Genomic DNA, 21722 nt, shown 5'->3' with positions numbered 1-21722 from the left:
TGTTGCCTGCTGTTACTGACACTGCTGTTACTCTGTCACTCCTTTTCAGCTTCTTCCTCTGCTCACCCTTTCCTTTCCAACTTTATCTAGATGCTGTGGTCACTTCCATCCTTTCCTTCATATTCAGCCTCTATGTGGAAACACAAGGTTCTCCTTATCTCACCCTTTCAGAGATCTTTACACGTGGGTATGAACAGATCAGATAAACAGGAACTTAGGTTAATTTAATAGAAAAAATAAAATATGGAATAACATTGATTTTGGCCAGTATCAATTACAACCATTCTACTATATTTTACAAAAAAACAACTGAACATTTTACACATGTACAGTATTTTTCAGTAAAAGTGGATTTGGATTTAACAGTGGATCACTAATTAAAAATAAAAAAAGACAAAAGAAAACAGAAGATAGGACTTTTGTCTCTAGAAGGTTAGAGCATTTGTTAAGTCTCCAAACTTTGTACTATCCATTACATATATCTCATTATGAATATATATATTTATACATAATATATAACATTAACTTAAACGTTGAAAGCATTATGTCCTAGTTAATAATATTCTGTAGATAAACGAGGCAGTGACACACTAGTAGTTAAACCAGTATTTCCATGATGTGCGCCTGCATGGTCGGTGGGAAATGGAACGCACATTGGTGGACCCCAGTGAATTTGGCTGTCATGTTGATGGTTATTTGTCCAAGAACACAGACATTATTTTTATCTTTCTTATCATAGTGACTTTGTGCCTCAAATAGTATGGGCTGGTTCAGTCAAATGGATTCCTTTGCAGGCAAATCTGGTTTTGCCATCTGCTTGACCTTGCTTTAGGCTTGCGCTTGTCCATTTGGGGACTGTGCCTTTAAATGTGAGACTATCGGCCACTCCCCCGATTAACTTCCTTTCAGATCAGAAGGATCTGCAGTGTTAGGAAAATGAAAGTTGCTCAGCAAAATCAGTTGAGTCCCTAGTTACTTATGAGTCATTATGTGACTCAGTATTACTATAATGCTACTGAGAGGGTCATTAGATTCTAATTATTCACCTTAGGTCGGACATTAACTTTGATGTGTAGGAATGAGTATTTTCAAGGTAGGCTTTCCCCTAGCTTGTTGATTGATTGGGTACGGATCTTAGCATCCACTTCCCAGCTCCTTCTCCAAGGAATCTCTATTGATATCATCCCTGTTCTCAGCTGTGACGCCAGTGACATCTTGGGAGTGAAGCTATCAAAGCATCAAGCCCGAAAGATGGCTGGTCACTCCCAAAGCAAATGAGGTCACCAATGGAGCTTTGATATGAGTCTACCCTCCCCTAAATAGAGAAACTCAGAATCGGTAAAAAGATCTATCAGGCATCATTTCTAACCACTGATCCATAATAGTTTTCACATAATTCAGTCTACTAGATTCCAGGATGTATTTAAGAATTGTAGAAAACTGGTGAGGATATTTCCGAGAAAACAGACGACCTCATTGACATCCAGTGGACAGATGTATCATAGCACGGTTAGAGGGACAGAGGAGTGGGAAATAACAGAACCAGGAGGGTACAATCATGCCACCCATCTTCAATTTCCAGTTTTATTTTCTGAAAATGACAAAAGGATAAAACTTCTAATAAGCACCATTGAAGAACGCTGCCCAGCCAACTTGGGCACAAGCTTAAATATTATTTAAATAATTCCATTTCTTAAAAAATACAGGACCTTTTAGAAACTTTGGACTCCAGGAAGAAATGTCCCGCATCATATCCAAAATGCTTCCCATCACAACAAATGGAATTTCTGATGGCCTTTAAAAAAAATGCTATGGGGATAACGGCCATATAGCACCAGGAGATCGTGCAAGGTCTACAAAGTGAACACTCCGGATTTCAGGGGAGCTGGATCCGTCCCAGCTATTTTGTGTAACTTTGCATTCTGTCCATCACCAATTTGACTACGCAGAGTGATCCCATCTGACCAGCTGTGTGTAAAATAACCCAATTTGCAAAGCCAAAGCCAGCAGCAGCAAGTCTAGCTGATGAAACCAGTGGAGCCGACTTATCAAGTGAGTATAATGCCAAAACCAGCACATAATGCATGAAGTAAATTATGTGTGGAAAGGATCAATGTTCAACTGTGAAAAACTAAGACAAACGACACTGAATACAACTCTGCGGGATGTTCTTAATGCCCTTCGGTCCACTTTTCTGCCATTTCCCCCAACGGTGGACTCAAGCGTGCAAAATGACAGATGCAAGAGCTTTCTCTTTGATTTTGATCTATGTTTGCTCTTGTGATGTTTTTGAAAGGTATTTTTAGGCGTCTCAAAGGGGAAACAAGCAAGTAAATGCAAAGGGGAAAAAAAAATGGACCTTCAAAACCAGGGCAGGAAATCAAATCATTACTTTAACGTCAAATTTTGGCATCAAATGCTTTGGTCATACAATACTGTCTCTGTGGCTCTGGCTGTTTAGCACTAAACACCCAGTTATAAAAGGTAGGCTTGTTGTAGGTTTATTTTTTTTTTTTCCATTTAAGTTCTGACAAAACAGTTCACCATCTCCCTGCACAAATTTGAGAGAGAGCAAAAAAGAGAGCAAAAAAGAGAGAGGTGGCTTGCTTTTTTTTTTTTTTTGCTTGGTTTTTTTTTTCTTTTTAATAATAATATGGAGTAATCTATAAGTCTACAGGAACAAAGAAATCTAGGGTGGCTGCTCAGCCTTGGAATGTACATGTTTTGCAGCAAAGTTGCTGAAGAACCTTCCGCTGGCACAAATTGTTCTTTTTCACTAGCGTACAGAAGCCTCCTTCGGCCCAGGACTCTTCCGTTGCTTTTCCAGGAAGTCAGCAAGACAGGGGGGGAGTTGAGGACGGGAGCAGCATGATGCACGCACGGAAGAAGGTTTGGATTGGCCAGAGAGGCAGATTGGGGGATTGCAAGAGATCATTGAGGAGCAGTCAACAAGGAGGAAATTTGGTCCACCCAAAGTGATTTCAGTCAACAGCATTGTTTTTCAAGGAGAGAGATGGCGGTCCAGTGGTAAATGTGATTGGTGTCCATTTATGAAAGGAAAAAAAAGGATTCGAAAAAAAGAATAAATTAGAAATCAATAATAATAAAAGCAAGGGATTTGTCTTCTCAGAATTACCTAGAGCAGAGAGCATACAGTCATTTATACTATATTTCACTGAGTCCAAGACACTGGATTTAAGATGCACCGTTATTTTAAGTATGAAGAAAAAACATGCTTCATGCAAGACGTCTTATTACGTGGTGACCCAAGAGTCTTCTCAATTAGAAAATTTGATGCTTATGGAAATATTATTTAAATATTAGTTATATAACAGGTTGTTTTGTTTTTGTGCTTACACAAAAGCTCTTCCTTCGAATATTAAACAATTATTTAATTTTTTGAGGCTATTTCGAACTACAATTAAATTCACAAGAAGTAGCAACCATGTACTTAACTCTGTGACAACGTCACAGGCAATGACACATCAGCCAATTGGACAAAGTAGCTGTAAGCTGCCACAAAGTATAAGATGCATCTGATTTCAGAGATGTTAAAATGAAAAAAAAAAAGTATGTCTTAGAATCATTGAAATATGACAGTCGAAAGAGAACAAATCACAAACCCATAAATGGAATTGCTCTGTGATATGAAAAGCCTGGCGAGCCATCGGTGGTGACCTCCTCATTTAGCTGACCTCAAACGGGCTCATGACAAATTATGGTTCTTCACTTTCTACTCTTGCCCACAATCCTGGACACTCCACTTCTACCAAAGTGCCATCTGGCACAGCTTACCCCAGGTTTACCATGGTTTAGAGAAGGCAGTTAAGGCATCACAAACGTGGCCAGGCTGGCACCAAGCGCTCCGGGTGAAAATTTCAAGTGACCGTGGACCTTCTGAGTCTAGAAAATCTTCCTCTGTTTTCTGTTACCAACTTAAAAATTCTGGTCAGCTCCAGCTCTGGGGGAACCAGGTTTTTAAGGAAAAAGGGGTACTTGCATGGTCCCTGAAGTGCCATCACTGCAACCCTCTAACCCCGCGTTGTGCGGTGAGAACCCACAGCCTGAGTGGGTCTGGCCCGTCCCTGCTAGACCAGTCCCGCAGCCCAGAAGCCACAAAGATGCAAAATCACCTAGGATGCCCTGTGGAAATGAGACCAGAGACGAGGCTCTACACGTGTCGTTGTGTGCCCTGTGCTCTCGGTCGTCTTTTTGAGGCTCCTCATAGGAAGTTTCAGAATAACCACACAAGGTCAATGGTATTAGCCTCCACATTTTTACAGATGAGGGAAGTGAGGCCCAGAGAAGTTTATCCCCTGCCCAAGACCTGGAGCCCAGAAATGAACGACAGTATTCTGACTTCTGATTCTATATTCTCCCAACCAGAGCACCGTTCTGCCTCTTGTGAAATTTCTAGAAGAGGACCCATGCAAAGGAAGGCAGAGAATAAACCAAGGGGAGTGCCCTTGTCCAGGAAGACTGTTCCATGTACAGACTTTGTTTTCGCTCTATTTTCATAACAATCTAAAGATATTTAAAAATACCAGTGGTTCGAAATGATTTCTTTCTAGGTCACTGAGATGCATGTCTGTGTAAAGTTCAGGCTCAAATTTTAGGGCCCCTTCTGTATGAATTATACCGAGAGTCAAAGTTCACAAAATGTTAAAGTTGGGATAATTTAAATTCATTCATTTATAAATGGGGAAGCTGAGGTTGGAAAATTGAGAGAACTTGGCATTTGCCAATCTGTCAGGGGGAATGGAGTAAGCCAGACATGCCCAAATCTGGCTGCACATTAGAAACACTTGAGACGCTTCTAGAAATATCCATGCTTAGATAGCACCCCAAGACCAATTTACCATGAATCTTTGGGGAAGGTGTGTGGTCCTGGCATTTTGGCTGAGAACATCGTGTGCAAAGAAAAGAAAAACAGACCAACATTTAGAAGGCTTAAGTTCTGCCCTTGGGTCTATCATTAATTCCTTGCCTCTCAGGTTTAATGAAAGATTCAGGTACCATTTGATTACAATTTACTTATCAAAAGTTTAATCCGAATAAAAGAAGTGGCAATAAACTGGCATCTTCACATGATAGAATTTTATGCTGTAATTAAAAATGAAGTTTCTGAGGACTCTGTAAACCCAGGATGATGTTTACATCTAATGCTCAGTACAAAAAGCCGGATTCAAACCTCCGCATACATGGTATTTAAAAAATCTGGTCAAAAGTACATTCGGCAAAAGACGGGAAAGAAACACATGAAAAAACTAATTGGAAAAGGTTGCCTGTTATCTTCCAAGTATATGAAATTCTAGAAAAAGTAAATCTATGGAGACAGTAAAAAAAATTAGTACATTCTGGGGCTGGTGGGGAGGGAGGCAGGGAAGAGTACAGAGGATTTTTAGGGCAGTGAAAGTGTCCTGTATGATTATTACGATGGTGGACATGTATCCCTTTTCATTTGTCCAAACTCACAGAATACACACCACCAAGAGGGAACCTTAATGTGAACCATGGACTTTGGGTGATAATGGTGGATCAGTGGTATAGGAGGCTACTAGTGGGGGCAGCGTGGTGTGTGTGTGTGTGTGTTGCAGGGGGGCAGTCAGCATATATGGGATCTCTTTGTACTTTCTGCTTAATTTTGCTCTGAACCTAAAACTCTCAAGTTAAAAAAAACCTGCAAAATTTGCTAATTAAAAAAAAAACAAAACAAAACATAACTAGGGCCATCTTGGGGAATGGAACTATAGGTGATTAACTGCTTTTATTTAAAAAAAAAAAAAAAAACCCAGACCAAAACCCACTGAGGGTGTGAGTTCAAGACGAATGAATGCCAACAAGCTATTGGACACGTTCTATCGGACTCATGCTTGATAGTTTCTTTCCCTGGAAATGTATTTGATCTCAACATAAAAAGAGGATCCTGTGTTGAGAGGATCAAAATGAAGAGGTTGTACTCACCGTCCTTGCAGATGGCTCCCATCTGACACGTCCCTAAGTCTAAGAGATACCCGCTGAGGCAGCTCGTACAGTTCTTGAACCCTGGACCGTTGCACGTCAAACAGCTTGCATCACATCTACGGGGGAAATGTACAGTTCGTACTTTCCCACATCAGGCTCAAGGAGAGATGTTTGCTACCCACCTTTAAGGACGTTTTAAACTTAATTCCCCCTTTGAAGATGACACAGAAACCTCTTCTTACCATAATTGCTACCTCTGACAACATTAAAGAAAGCCCAGCAGGTAGACTGATTTTAAATGGGAGAATGTATTGGACTTGAAACAGAAATAATACTTCAAAGCTTTTAAAGTGCTCCTGAGACAAAAACAAAAAAGGATTCAAGATAAGCTGGGTTAAAGCTGCAGGGCAGCGTGCATCGGTAAAATGTGGAAACTGACGTCATCATTAATAATGGTTTGGTATTGCTTATGGAGGTGGTCAAACAAGGAAGCCGGCGATCACGTGCTAGGGCTGATTGGGTGGGTCCACTTACTTTTTGCAGGATTTGTGTCCGTTCTCTGAAGAGTGGTGAAAATAGTAGCTGAGACTACAGCTCTGCACACATCTCCCGTCCTCCATCAAGTAGCCGTCCGTGCAGTTAATACACCCGTCAGCGCCCGGCCCTTAAAAGCAAGACAGATGCAGGAAACAAAATCTCAGAAGAGCTTGCACGATCGGCTGCTGCTTGTGTAGCTGGTGAAAGGGCATGAATATGTTGTCATGGTAAGAGTCACAATTTCATATTTGTGCCTTCTCTTACATTCTGTGGGGGAAAAAACCCACTTCCATTTTAAGTTGAACCCATTTGCCAAATCTCCCTGGAAAGGGAAGGCGATCTCACTGGGATGTTTCAGTGTCGCAACAAGGACAGAATGCCCACAGCTGGCTTTCTAGGAGAATACGCGCGTGAGTACTGACGAGAATTTTCTCCGGCATTGACTTTAACAATATCTGGTGGGGCGGTCTGTAGGAGTGATGGCTAAAAACAAGCCAACAAACAGCAAACCAGAGCCAGAGGAATGAACAATAGGTCGCGGGGGTGGCGGGGACAAGATACCAGCACAAGAGGCACAGAAGCGGTGACAGGGCTGACAGTCCTGGCCATTGAAGTACTGCCCGTCCTCGCAGGTGATGGAGCACCGGGATCCCTGCAGGCTGAAGACAGAGACACAGATGTTGTGATCAAGGCAAAGAGGTCACGACTCCCCAGCCCCATATGCAACAAATACGGCACCTCCCGGAGACCCGTGGTTTGGCAAAGCTTCAAAGCAGGGGACATCGTCCCGCACCCCTTTTTTCCCTTCCCGATGCCTATTCTGCTTCCCTGTGCCTATAATGATGTCTGTGTTGTGCTGCAAGCTTCGTGGACCTTTTTCTTCGTTGTCAGACTGGCTGGCACATCCCCTCTTCACTCCGCACCTTACCCCCCCGGGTGTCCTTAAAAGTATCTTACTGACAAAGCTTCTTACCTAACACTTCGGCTGACAGCTCTGATAACCAGCCCTACGAAACACTACATTTACAAGTTGTTTTGTAATTATAAAATGCAGTAGGAACACATGGTAACGTGAGTTACAACTGAATAAGGGGCGCAGGGATCTCTGGCCAGCCCACACTCCCCGGAGGAGCTACTTTCGTTTTTATCTCTGGCTGTAGTTCTTACTGGTTCCCATGAGAACCACACAACTCTGTTTCCTGACTTATTTTAAATGCTAATGAATAATTTCATAGAACGACCTACCTACCTATATTGCAGATGCCCCAAACATCCCAACTTTTCTTAATTATATGATTGCTTCCAGGTGTTCTCTCGATCAGATTTTCTCTATTTAGCACTCTTGGTATTTATTATAGTTGGCAGAATGTTGGATGAGGAATGCATATTTTTTCCTGCTAATATCAATTATGATAGCTTTTCTAGTGTACAGGTCAATTCTTTAAACGTCCCAAATTCTATTTTTTTTTCATTTTATCTACAAATATTGCTCACTGCCTCAGTAGTGTGATTGGAACTGTAGCACCTGTCATCCTCTGTCACCAAACAGACGATAGGACAAGATGGGCACGTACACAACAGGGTCAGATGGTTTTTATTCTCTTAGACTCTTCATATTGCTCCAATTCACATCTTAGCTGACTGTGCTTTGTATTTGGGTCACACTAACTTGGAAAATAAAATTTATTTTTCCCTACTGGAAAGAACAAAAATGGATAAGAACGGATCCTGAACAGTCCCGTTAATGTTTTAATCCCCCTCCTTCCAGTATTTTATGCATACATATTTCTGTTTGTTCTTAGCCACTTTTTAAAAAAATATAAAGGTCTCTTGAGGCAAAACGGTCAATCGTCAAAGCTTCTAAGGAAAAGGCAGGCAGTCTCAAGGAGACAGAGGGCGGCGGAACGAAGTGTACCCCATTCACAGACTTTACTGGCCAGGGAGCAATGTCATTTAAAAAGCCAGTAAAAGAAAATCCCTTCCCTGTCTGTAGAACTGGAAAAAAGGACATTGCATTAAATGGATCCTTTTGTGGGAGGAAATAGGACCACCAAAAAATTCATCAAAGTTTAAAAAAAAAAAAAAGCTGCCTCACTTTTCTAGTAAAGGGCATTCCTTTTGAGGTTGGCATGAGTTGGGCATGAGACAGAGGCTGCGCCGTGTGAGGAAGGCACGAATGTAAGTGGGTTGTGCAACAGACAGCAGGTGCTGTGGGCTCCCCGAAGCCACCTTCTGCTTGCAAAACACAGCACTGGCGCGGTTGACCCGCCTGGTACAGTGCACACCTGGGTTCTTTCTGTGAGCAACTGGCTAGGTTGGAACCGCGCTGTCCCACATGCTTCAGGGCCCGTGGCTCCCGAGCACTTAAAATGTGGTTAGTGTGGCCCGGGAATGGAATTTTCAACTTTATTTAGTTTTAATTAATTTCGGTCTAAATTTTACAAATTGGCCCTCGCTTCAGTTACTGGCAAAATTCCGAGTAAGTGTGGAACAACCTGGCTACGTAAAATCTACTTTGACTCAATTTTGTGAAATCCAAATACAGGTCAAGTATTTCTCCTAAGTTACTGACCAAGTTCAGATGTGCCTTCGGGATAAAATGCACACCAGATTTCAAACACTTGGTATAACAACAAGAAAGAATGTAAAACATCTCGCTAGGTCTTTTATATTGATTACATGTTGAAATGATAATATTTTGGATATATTTGGTTAATATTTTTTAAAATTTCACCCATATCTTTTTACTTCCTTTAATGTGGCTACTGGCGTATTTAAAGTAAAATGAACGTATAGGGCTCTCATATTTCTAGTGGAGGGCGCTGGTTAATGTACTTTGTAAAATGTTCCCTAAGAAACACAGTTGACTTAACTCTTGAAAAACATGGGTTTGAACTGCATCAGCCCACCTCTAACCATATTTTTTTCTAGAAATACAATACAGTACTCTGAATGTATTTTCTTTATAATTTGCCTAACATTTTCTCTTCTCTAGGTTTACTTTATTGTAAGAATACAGTATAGAATACATATGACACAAAATGTGTTAATTGACTGTTGTTTGTAAGATTTCCAGTCCACAGTAGTAATCGGTAGTGACAGAGTTAAGAGTAACTTAAGGAGTTAAAAGTTACATGCAATTTTCAACTGTATGAGGTTGGGGCCCCTAATCCCTGAGTTGTGCAAGGGTCAACTGTATAGAAAATAATCCTAAATAATCTTTCATTTCTTATGGACCAGTTATGTGTCTGATATTGGAATAAGTACTTTATAAATGTTATCACAGTTGATCCATATCATAATTCAGCAATGTCGGGGTTATCATCTCATTTTATAGATGACAAAACTGAAATTCAGAGTGGCTTAGTGACTTGACCAAGATCCCGCAGCTGATTAATAGAAGAGGGTTTGGGCCCACATCTGTCTTGTCTCCCTTCTTTTTATTATCCCAATCTGCTTCTTGTCCAAAAAGAATTAGGGGGCTGACTAGACTGATATGTATCAAGACTGAAAATCTTGAGACGAAAGGTGCTAAACAAATTAATACTGACTGCATTTATGAAAAAAAAAGCCACAGATAAAAAATATATTAGAATATCGTTTTCATTTAGATTAATATTTATTTGAGAGAGAGAGAGAGAGCATGAGTGGGGAGAGGGGTAGAAGGAGGGAGAAGCAGACTCCCCTGGCTCAATCCCAGGACCCCAAGGTCATGAGCTGAGCTGAAGGCAGTTGCTTAACCAGCTGAGCCACCCATGTGCCCTGATGTTCTGATATTAATACGAAGAGTCACCTGTCTGGAGCCTGCTAAGTTGACCTCTCCAATTAAAGGTAGAAACAGAGGTATTCTCAATACTTAAAAAGATCTGAGTGCAACAGATTTCTGGCTCTCTGTAAACTCAGGGTCCAACTCCTTACCCGACAGAGGAGGGTCTGGCCTTCTCTGTGGTTATCAGGAGCCTTCCTAGTTCATCTGACTTGTGTGTTCTCTTGCGGAATCTATCAGCTATCTGGCTTTAGCAATGAGCAAGTCATCTCGTCAAGAAAAGCATCTCCAGGTGTTAAATCTATGTGCATAGCAGAGCATAATGGAACCAGACCTGAGGTACTTAAGATAAGAGAATGATTGGCTATATGGAGAGAAATAAAGATAAGGGAAGAGTTTCCAACCATCAGAGGAATGAATCAGGAGGATTAACTATAATTCATTGGTATTACCTACACGGTAATCCTTGATGGGGGCACTGCGCTGGTCAAAAAGCATAGAGAAAGTCTCTCAAATAGCCATTTTTATTGACGTGTATCAGAGCCATCTTTTCTGAAGAGGATTTTTTTGGTTTGTAAACCTCCCTTAGCCAAGATGGCATCCAATTTTTCACGTACAATGGTAAAGATAATGCAAATAGCAGTCAAGTGTTTGGGAGTCAAACCAAGGGTGATGGTAAGAGGATTATTTATTTACGTATTTTCTTTATATTGAGAAGCTCCTTGGGCTGTGTGACTTGACAAGATCCTTCACTCTCTTACCTTAACCCATCCCTACATTCCGTACAGTTGTGGAAATCGGTACATGTCTTGCAGTTTTCACTGCATTTCCGGCAAACATTTTTCTCTGTTAAAACAAAACATAACAAAAACACATACAGACAAAAGTAACAAGGTTATAAATCAGTTGGCCAGCTGGATTCCGTACGGAAGTGGAGATGTTCTACTGTTTGCTAACGTACACGACAGTACATATACATGGCCTTGAGCAGAATATTTAGGGAGCCTCACGCTGAACATTTGCAGGTCTGGGAAATGCCTGACATCTACCATTTTGCAGACAAGGGAAGCCCACAGCCCATTTAATTCTTAGTTGAATAGCTGATTGGCTTTTTCCCCCTTCTTCTTTTTCTCTCTCCCGAACTGGGTTTCCTTAGTTTGACAATGACAATCCCATAAAGACGCTGGGGCCACACCAGGCTGGAAGGGTTGAGAAGCAGTGCTTATGGCTGTGGAATGGAAGGGTGGACCCCACGCTCACAGCTTGTAGGACCACTATGATGAACGTGACCGGAAAACGGAATCTGCATTTAAGACTGTAGGGTTAGGGTTGATGATGTATTTCTTGTATTGTCTAGAATAGCGTCGTGTGCTTTATAGTGGCTGTGACACTGATATGTTGTTATAATTCAGATACGTCCGTATTCTGGAGAATAGAAACATACTGGATTAAAACAAATATACTATGAATATGGCTATCCCGTCTAATACCAAAGGCCGCTCCCCATTGGAAAAAAAAATGGCAAATGGATGCTTATTCTATAGTGAAAAATGGTGACTTGTTACATTAGCTTAAGGCCTTTTACCTGAGGCAAAATTCTTCCGGAGACAGGATACCTTCTCTGAGATGCAAGTGGATTATGACCACATACATATGTGGGATTGAACAAAGCTCCCTTTCCTCCATCTACTCTGTAAATGTTGGTGTTCTTCAAGGTTCCATAGAGGAACACTGCTTTAATGGATTCCTATAAGGACCTCCTGAAGGTCCACCTCCTTTCTCCAGTCTGAGCTTCCCTCTCCCCCCACCATGAAATATGAGGTCCTTTATAATCTTATGGTAGTCTTCACATGGTCTCCCCTTCACTGTGCCATTGGGACTCCTGGACCTGGCATAGGATCTGAAGTCCTAGATTTGAATTCTGCTTTTAGCATTTCCAGTGGGCAAGTTCAGGGTCTCTGTTCTCTGTTCGATAAATACTATAGTGATGCCGACCTCTTAGATTGTCTTGAGGGGAGAATGAAATTACTCAAGGGGAACTCCATGAACTTGAAAGCACTGCAGCTATGTCAGTAGTAATTATTACTAGTCATGATCATACCTGATCACTATGTTTTAGAGGTCAAAAGACTCATTACAGGCGGAAAATATAACAGAAGTCAGTTACACAGAAGGAGGGGGAGGCAGAGACCACTCATACCAGCGAAGCATTGTGGGAAGAGCCCTCCCTCACCACACACCTCCCAGGCTCTGGGGAGACAACTGACTCTCGATTATCTTGATCCTGTTGTGCACCATCTTGAATCAAATTTCTTTTCCAATAGAATTTTGAATTCTTCAAGAAATAACTGCTTATTTCTGGGAATCCCTCAGACTCCCTTCCCCACTCTTATTTTTCCTTTCTCTATCAGGTTGTAGCTCATGTTCCAAACTTGGTGGGGTGGAGCTACAAGGAAATCTACCTACGTTTCTATAGGGTAAGCTGAGAGATTCCATGTGCCTCGTGGAGAAGTGCCTGCCTTTGAGTCAAGGGACTTTGACTTCTTAAGAAGCAACAGTATCCACTTCAAAATTCTTCCCTGATTTCTGATAAAGTGACGCTTGTTCATTTAAACTTGGGTTTTCTTCTTTCTTAGGTTGTGCAGAAACAGGAGATATCAGTGTCATCATGTATCATGGTGTGACACACTTGTTAATTACCCACAACTCAGAAGTAAAGTGAAAGGGCCCTACCCGAGCACGAACAGGTAGGAATCCCAAGGATTACTTAATTCTCAAGGGAACGTACCTTTGTTTCCTAATGACAACTGTTTGGGGCCCAAACTCTGTGAAGTGACATGTTCAATTACAGATTTTTGTTTGGTAAAGTTGCAAAGGATTTCTGTGTGGAAAAAGCCCCCCAAGTTCTATTTGTATTGCCATGTAGGAAATTATTCATTTCTTAATCGAAGTATAGGTAACATACAATGTTATGTTAGTTGCAGATATAGAATATATTGATTTGACGATTCTATTACTCAGGGTTGACCAAGGTAAGTGTAGTCCCCATCTGTCACCATGCAATGTTTTTACAGTATTATTGATGATATTCCCTAGCTGTACATTTCATCTCTGTGACTTATTTTGTAACTGGCAGTTGTACCTCCTCTTTATCTTTTTTGCCCATCCCTCCACCCACCTCTGCTCTGGCCGCCAACAGTTGTTCTCTGTATTTAAGAGTCTGTTTGGGTGTTTTTTTTTAACTTCCACATATAAGTGAAATCCTAAGGTATTTGTCTTTCTCAGTCTGATTTATTTCACTTAGCATAATACCCTCTAGGTCCGTCCATGTTGTTACAAATGGCAAGATCTCACTTTCTTGTATGGCTGAGTAATACTCCAGCGTGTGTGTGTGTGTGTATGTGCACGTGCCACATCTTTTTTTTCCTTCAAATTTATTATTTTTTAAAAGTTTTTAATTCCAATGTAGTTAATATACAGTGTTATATTAGTTTCAGGTGTATAATACAGCGATCCAGCTATACTCCTTAATCCCCATCCCATGTTTCACCCACCCTCTCACCCCCTCCCCTCTGCTAACCATCACTTTGCTCTCTATACTTAACAGTCTGCTTCTTGGTTTGTCTTTTTTTTCCCTTTGATCACTTGTTTTGTTTCTTAAATTCTACATGTGAGTGGAATCCTGTGTATTTGTCTCTCTCTGACTTATTTCACTTAGCATTATACTCTCTAGCTTCATCCATGTTGTTGCAAATAGCAAGATTTCATTGTTTTTAATGGCTGAATAGTACTCCATTGGGGGTGTGTGGGTGTGTATGATGAACGGATAATCCTTCTTTACCCATTCATCTGTCAATGAACACTTGGGTTTCTTGCATACTTTGGCTATTGTAAATAATGCTGCAATAAACATAGGGGTGCATATATCTTTTTAGATTAGCATTTTTGTATTCTTTGGGCAACTACCCATAGTGGGATTACTGGATTGTATGGTATTTTTGATTTCTTGTTTCTTAACACTGACTGGTGTCCGTTCTTGATAGCCCCTCACACATTCCAGAATAGCTATCTCATTGTGGTTTTGATTTACACTTCCCTGATGATTAGTGACGCTGGACATCTTTTCATATACGTCTGTTGGCCATCTGGATGTCGTCTTTGGAAAAATTTCTATCCAGATCCTCTGCCCATTTTTTTTTATTGCATTGTATTTTTGGTGTTGAGTCATATAAGTTCTTTATATATTTTAAATATTAACCCCGTATCAGATACATCATTGGCGAGTATCTTCTCTTATTCACTAGGTAGCCTTTTTATTTTGTTGATGGTTTCCTTTAGTGTGAAAAAGCTTGTCATTTTGGTGAAGTCCCTATAGAGTTGCTGTTGTTTCTTGTGCCCGAAGAGACCTATCTATAAATAGGCTGTTAAGGGCAATGCTCAAGAGATTACTGCCTATGTTTTCTTTAAGGATTTTTATGGTTTTAGGTCTCACATTTAGGTCCGTATTCCATTTCGAGTTTATTTTTGTGTATGGGGTAAGGAAGTGGTGCTGTTTCATTCTCTTGCATGTAGCTGTCCAGTTTTCCCAGCACCATGTATTGAAGAGACTGTATATTCTTGCTTCCTTGGTCATAGATTAACTGACCAGATAGATGTTGGTTTCTTTCTGGGGTTTCTATCTTGTTCCATTGATCTAGGTGTCTATTTTTGTGCCAGCACTATGCTGTTTTGATTACTGTACCTTTGTAGTAGATCTTGAAATCTGGGATTGTGATACCTTCAGCTTTGTTCTTTTCTCTCAGTATTGCTTTGGCTATTCAGGGTCTTTTGTGGTTCCATACAGAATTTAGGATTATTTGCTGCAGTTCTGTGAAAAATGCGTTTGGTATTTTGGTAGAGATTGCAATGAATCTGTACGTTGCGTTGGGTAGTATGAATATTTTAACAATATTCTTCCAATCCCTGAACATGGTGTATCTTTCTACTTGTTCATGTCATCTTCAATTTCTTTCATCAGTGTTTGGTAGTTTTCAGAATACAGGTCTTTCATCTCCTTAATGAAATTGATTTCTAGGTATTTTATTCTTTTCGGTGCGATTACAATGGTGTTGTTTGCTTAATCTCTCTTTCTGCTACTTCATTATTAGTGTATAGAAATGCAACAGGTTTCCGTACATTAATTTTGTATCCTGAAACTTCACTGAATTCATTTATCAGTTCCAATAGTTTTTTTTTGGTGAAGTCTTTAGCATTTTCTACGTATGGTATCTTGTCATCTTCACGTAGTGACAGTTTACTTCTTTACCAATTTGGATGTCCTTTATTCTTTTTCTTGTCTGATTGCTGCAGCTAGAACTTCCAATATTATGTTGAGTAACAGTGGTGAGAGTGGACATCCTCGTCTTATTTGTGTCTTAGAGGATGAGTTCTCAGTTTTCATTATTGAGCATGATGTCAGTTGTGGGTTCGTCATATATGGCTTTTGTTATGTTCGGATAGGTTCCCTTTAATCCCACATTGTTGAGAAGTTTTAACACGAATGCGTGTTTTGTCAAATGCTTTTTCTGCATCTGTTGAGATTATATTTTTTTATTCTTCCCCTTGTTTATGTGATTTCATATTGATTAGTGAATATTAAGCCATACTTGCATCTCTGGAATAAATCCCACTTGGTAAGTGATTTTTTTAATGCACTAGTCTTTTGTTAAGGATTTTTGCATCTGTTTTCATCAGAGATATTGGCCTGTAGTTTTCTTTTTACATAATGTCTTTTGGTTCTGAGATCAAGGTAATGCTGGCCTCATAGATGAATTTAGAAGTTTTCTTCCTCTTCTTTGTTTTGGAGTCATTTGAGAAGAATAGGTATTCTTGTTTAAAAGTATGTAGAACTCACGTGCGAATCCATCTGGTCCTTGATTTGAGCGTGTTGGGAATTTCTGACTGCTGATTCAATTTCAGTACTAGTAATTGGTCTGCTCAGATTTTCTATTTCTTCCTGATTTAGTTTTGGGAAATTGTATGTTTCTGGGAATTTATCCATTTCTTCTAGATTGTCCAATTGTTTGGCAGATAATGTTTCAACATTTTCTTATAGTTCTTTGTATTTCTATGATATTATTTCTCCTTCTTCATTTCTGACTTGGAATCTTCTCTCTTCTCTTGATAAGTCTGGCTAAATATCAGTTTTGCTTATCTTTCCTAAGAACCAGGTCTTGGTTTCATTGGTATTTTTTTTTGGGGGGGGGCTCTATTTCATTTATATCTGCTTTAATTATTTCCTTCTCGTGGCTTTGGACTTTGTTCTTCTTTTTCTAGGTTCTTTATATGATATTTTTGCTTCTTGAGGCAGCCTAAGAGCACTATAGATTTCCCTCTTAGAACTGCTTTTGCTGATTCCCAAAGATTTTAAGCTGTTGTTTTCATTTATTTCCATGCATTTTTTATTTCTTTTTCTTTTTTCCTGACACATTCGTCAATTAGTAGCACGTTGTTTAACCTCCATGTTTTTGGGTTTTTTGTTCCTTCTATTTTTCTCTTGTAAAGTTGATTTCTAGTTTCATACCATTTAAGTTAGGAAACATGTTTGATATGATTTCAATCTTCTTAAATACAGTGAGACTTGTTTTATGGCCTAACATGTTATGTATACCAGAGAATGTTTCATGTGCACTTGAAAAGAATGTGTATTGCTACCCCGAGTTTTGTTCTTTTTTTCCACTTACATTTGCCTGGTTTGTTTTTTCATCCTTTCACTTTCAGTCTGTACATGTCATTAGGTGTGAAGTAAGTCTCTTGTAGGCAGCATACAGATGGGTATTGTTTTCTTACTCATGCACAATGTCTTTTGGAGTATTTAGTTTATTTACATTCAAAGTAATTACTACAGATAGGTATTTATTGCCATTTTGTTAATTGTATTCTGGTTGTTTTCATAGTTCTTGATTCCTTTTTCTTTTCCTCTCTTCCCTTGTGGGTTGATGATTTTCCTTATGTTTATGGTTGGATTCCTTTCTCTATTTTTGTGTGTATATCACAGCTTTCTGATTTGTGGTTACCATTGGGTTCTATATTGAGCTGAGGGTTGCTTAAGTTCAAATACATCGTGAAACTACTAAAATTAACTATCCCCTCCATGTTTTATTTCGTGTCTCCATTGGCTAATTTTTCTAGATACTGATTGTATTACTTCGTGTTTTAAATTCCACGCTGGCTTTATAGTGATTAATCTATCTTTACTCTCTGTTCACTTGTACCTTTAAAATTTTTTGCTTCTAGTGATGGCCTATTCTTTCCATTTAAAGCATTCCCTTTAACATTTCTTCTTTGTTGAATGCTGTACTTTCTGGGTAGAGTGTTCTTGGTTGTAGGTTTTTGGTTTGTTTTAGCACTTTGAATATAGCATGCTACTCCCCTCTGGCCGGCAAAGTTTCTGCTGATCAGCTGATAGCCTTATTTGGCTTCTCTTGTAGCATTCATTACTTTTTGTCATTTTAATTATTAGTGTCTGGTGTGGACCTCCCTGGGTTCATTTTGTTAGGGGTTCTTTGTTTTTCCTGGACGTAGATGTTGCTTCTTTCCCCAGGTTAGGGACGTTTTCAGCCCCCTCTTCTCGCCTCTCCTTTTGGGATCCCTATGACGTGCATGTTACTATGCTTGATGATGCCACCAGAGTTCCCTTAACCTACTCTCATTTTTCATTCTTTTGTTGTTCAGCTGGGTTGTTTTCCATTACCTGTCTTCCAATATCACGGATCTGTTGATTCCATTTAGTGTATTTTTATTTCAGTTATTAAATTTATCAGCCCTGACTGGTTTTTTATATTTTATCTCTCTGTTGAAGGTCTGAGAATCTCAGTGATAAGCAAATGCCTGATAAAGGATTCAAAGTACTTATTTATTTCTATTTCATTTGGGACATATTCCTCTGTCTCCTCATTTTGTCTGTTTTTCATGCAGTAGTTTGTTTTTCAGCCTGTTGTGGCTGAGTCGCAACTGCCTTCAGCCCAGCCAGCTGCAATGAGCCACTTTGCCTGCTAGGAGTGTCCTGGGTAGGGTTGAGGCCTGTCTGGCACAGCGGCAGGCTTGGTGAGTGGGGCCGGCAGCGCGCCCAGCTGGCTGCAGTTAGTCCCTCGGCCACAGCTACAGGTGCACCGAAGGGCAGGGCTGGCTTCTTGCCCAGCCAGCTATGAGGCTCCCCTGCAGGGACTGCAAGTGTGCTGTTCTGTGGGCTTGTCTCCTCCCTCCCCAGGCCGTGAGTTCCTTTGAGTGGCGCCCTCCAGGTGGGAGTGGTGGGGCAGGAGCCACTCTGAAGGGCGGACTGCTGCGTCGGGCTGGATGGGGAAGAGCACCCAGTGCCCTAGCGGAGTAGATGGACAGGGTTCATGCCACCTTTCACAAACACCCAGCTATCTAAGGCTTGGGGGGGAGAGGAATGGCACTTACCAGCACTTTCGTTTCTAGAGAAATATTCTGGACATCTCTGCCCTGCCTGGGACAGATTAGTCAATAGAGCTCCTTCCTCTATAACTGCAGGGACTTTTCAAACTGCTGCTTCTATGCTGTCTGGGTGGAGTTATTTAGTTTGCTGGATCTTTAAGGATGCTGGAGACTTAGCTTCCTATGGCCCTCAGGCTCTCCTGGAACTAAGCCCCCCTGGAGTTAAGATCTCCTGGTTTCTAAAGCCAGACATTAGGGGGAACTCATCTTCCTCGTGCTGGGGGTGCCTGGTGTGGGGTCAGATCCTCTTCTCCATGCTTGTGATGGTCCCTTCTGTGTGTAGTTAGAGGCATAGGGATTTGATTTCCAATTGTCTCCACCCTACCTACCCTTTACAAGGTGACCCTCTGTCTACAATGAACCGTGGAAGGTCTGTCCTGCCAGTCTTCAGGTGGTTTTCAGTCAGTTGTTCTCTCAGTATGTCTGAGGGACAAGGTGAGTTCAGGATCCTACTCTGTCTTCTCTCATCTCTCTGGAAATTCTTCAGTTTTGTTTCTAACTAGGCAAATGGATTTTACTTTGCCTTTCCTCGTGGACTGGACTAACTATAGTCTTAGACACATGTCTATTCCATATTCACATCAAAGTCCCATTTTCTATACCTTCCGGAAAGCTTACACACTGATACCATACAGACCTGGTTCCTTTGGTTAGTGTGTAGAAAAGAGCAGGCTCGGCGCTATCTTTTGAAAGCCTGCTTATGAAGCTGGCCCGTGGCTAGTATCTGGGAATTGGATTTCTGGAGGGTTTCCGCCACCCTAACTGATGAGAGCGGCTCATGGTGCCTACACTGTACAAACAATATGGTTTCTGCTGAACATCTGCCTTCCTTCCAGGATCCTGGAATTTTGGTATGTGCCAGGGAGAGGGTGTCTTCATGACCACAACCCTGGGCACTGAGACTCTAAGGAGGTTCCCTGGTAGCCTACATTTCACACATGTTGTAACCAGTTGTGGCTGGGGGATTTCAGTGCATCCTGGGAGAACACTTAGAAGCTCGTGCTGGTTTTCTGCACACTTTGCCCTATGTACCTTTTCCTGATTTTACTTAGTACCTATGAGCTCATGAGTGCAACGCCGTACTGTGTCTTATGGGTCCTCCTAGCAAATCACTGAATCTGGGGATAAGCCTGAGGACTCCCTGATGGTAAGTTACAAGCATTTTCACATCAATTATTTTTTATAAAAATGGTTACAAATTCATTGTTACAATTCTAACCATGTTCTCTTAAAAACCGGGTGTAGGCCCTGTTTGATATAACCCGGGCCTCAATTTCCCTCCTAATGTCATTCAAATGAAAACCTTCCATTTCCTCTCTGAAAGCCACATATTTGAAATCAACTCACTGGTGTCCGGGTATGATCCGTCAGGGCAGTGGGTAAGGCAGCTGTTGATTTCTTCATTGAGGAAATACCCATATTTACAGGACAGGCACTGGTCCCCATGGCTCCCAAAGCAGGACTCACAGTTGGGCGCACACTTCCTGCATCGCTTCTTGTCAGCATGGTAGTGGCCGGAGGGGCAGCTGGAGACACAGATCCTGCATTGTGGAATGACAAGAAAGAAGGGAAGCATCACCGGAGACGGAGTCCTCGGCACTCTTGGTTAAGCATCCCCAACAGCCATGTTCCATCGCAAAGTCCTTTTTAAACCACGACGGTAACACCACATCCAAAGCACCAAATTCTGTTGGTTGAAGCTTTTTCCTGGTCGGGGGGCTGAAGCAGCCAGGCAGCCGACCAATACCAAGTCCGCCAAGTAAGGCATGTCTTGGTCCAAGCCATCTTCCGGTTTGGGACTAAGCTCTTTAAAGGGGATGAGGGTTAGAAACCGAGGCTCAAGAGGAAGGTTGTGGCATGGGGTTGAAGGGAAACTATGGGGGAATCACGATTTTATACCAAAGTTGCTAATACGAGGTTACTTCTCTTTCTGTGTGTTGTCCTAGGGACCCTGTGCACTAGTGGTAATGGCTTTACGCTCTTGTCTGAATTAATATAATTATATTTAAAAAGAAGGAACTTCCTTATTTGCCTATAACTGAAGGACAGCACTTTGTTTATTCGTTCAACAAATATTTACTACGAAGAACCAAGTAAAGTGTCAGGCATTTGGCTGGTCCCGGTGAGGAGAGGTTCTGTAGCGGCCAAGGGCCCTTCCTTTAAGCCTGAAATTCCAGCATGCACGTAAACAGGAAGTAGAATGCGTCTGGGTCTGTCTGGGTGACTGAGGTGTGGACTGACTGCAAGTCAGGTCCAGTAGTAAGTTTTCCCTGAAGGAGGAGGGAGAAGGGGGCAGGGCTCGGAGAAATGCTGAGAGCAGACAGCCTCTGATGGGCCATCACTGTCCCAGGGGCCTCCCGGCGGACAGATCTGCACAACTCGAGGCCGAAGCCAGGGACTCTGAGTTACGATGACCAAGCAGGTCCGCCTCAGTGCCCACAGTGGAATCGGGGGGATGAGCAGGGCCCAGACCCTTTGCCACACGGGAACGCATCCGTTGGGCTGGATGCTGGCATTTTCACGAAGGGCAAACAGAGCTCTGGCATCAGACATCCCTGGGATGGGAAAGGCCTAGAGGGGAAGAGCAGTCTGATGCAGAGCTAGTCCCTCCCCTAAGGCCCTTCCAAACGTGAGCAAAGACATTTGCAGCGTGACAGCATACAGGGACACTGAGTATGGGCTTCAGCGTTTGGACTGACACCGGGAGGCGGTGGGCTCGTGTAGCAGCCTCTCTTCTGGGCTTAAGTCCTGGGGGGAGGACGTCGGTGGGACCGCTTGGGGCATGGCTCGTTCTTACCTGGTGTTGTTTTTCAGCTTGTAGGAGTAGTTCAAGCAGTCGTCGCAGTGCTCTGGTCCCGGCCCGCCGCAGCCAACCTCGCTGCACTCAGGGTCACAGGGGCCTTTTCCAGGGGAAAGAAAAATTAAAACAAGACTTGGAAAAAATGATTTTAAAGCAGGT

The 21722-nt window shown here is 41.6% G+C and overlaps 1 protein-coding gene across 1 annotated transcript in view; it reads right to left on the bottom strand.

The window, feature by feature from the left end:
* Positions 1-213: 213 nt before the first annotated feature.
* The window catches only part of PCSK5 (proprotein convertase subtilisin/kexin type 5), a 309676-nt gene continuing 288167 nt past the window's right edge, over positions 214-21722 (bottom strand). The window contains exons 15-21 of the mRNA XM_011231366.3: positions 21561-21663; positions 20111-20304; positions 11029-11113; positions 7063-7160; positions 6499-6628; positions 5965-6080; positions 214-2818 (exon numbers count right to left, since the gene is read on the bottom strand). Of these exons, the coding sequence (XP_011229668.1) occupies positions 2703-2818; positions 5965-6080; positions 6499-6628; positions 7063-7160; positions 11029-11113; positions 20111-20304; positions 21561-21663 (842 nt within the window). The 3' untranslated portion in view covers positions 214-2702. The remainder of the gene's footprint in view (positions 2819-5964; positions 6081-6498; positions 6629-7062; positions 7161-11028; positions 11114-20110; positions 20305-21560; positions 21664-21722) is intronic.

This window comes from Ailuropoda melanoleuca, chromosome 17 (assembly GCF_002007445.2).
Source record: "Ailuropoda melanoleuca isolate Jingjing chromosome 17, ASM200744v2, whole genome shotgun sequence".
NCBI lineage: Eukaryota > Metazoa > Chordata > Mammalia > Carnivora > Ursidae > Ailuropoda > Ailuropoda melanoleuca.
The sequence above is the reverse complement of the archived record's forward strand: the minus strand, read 5'-3'. Positions and strand labels throughout refer to the sequence as shown.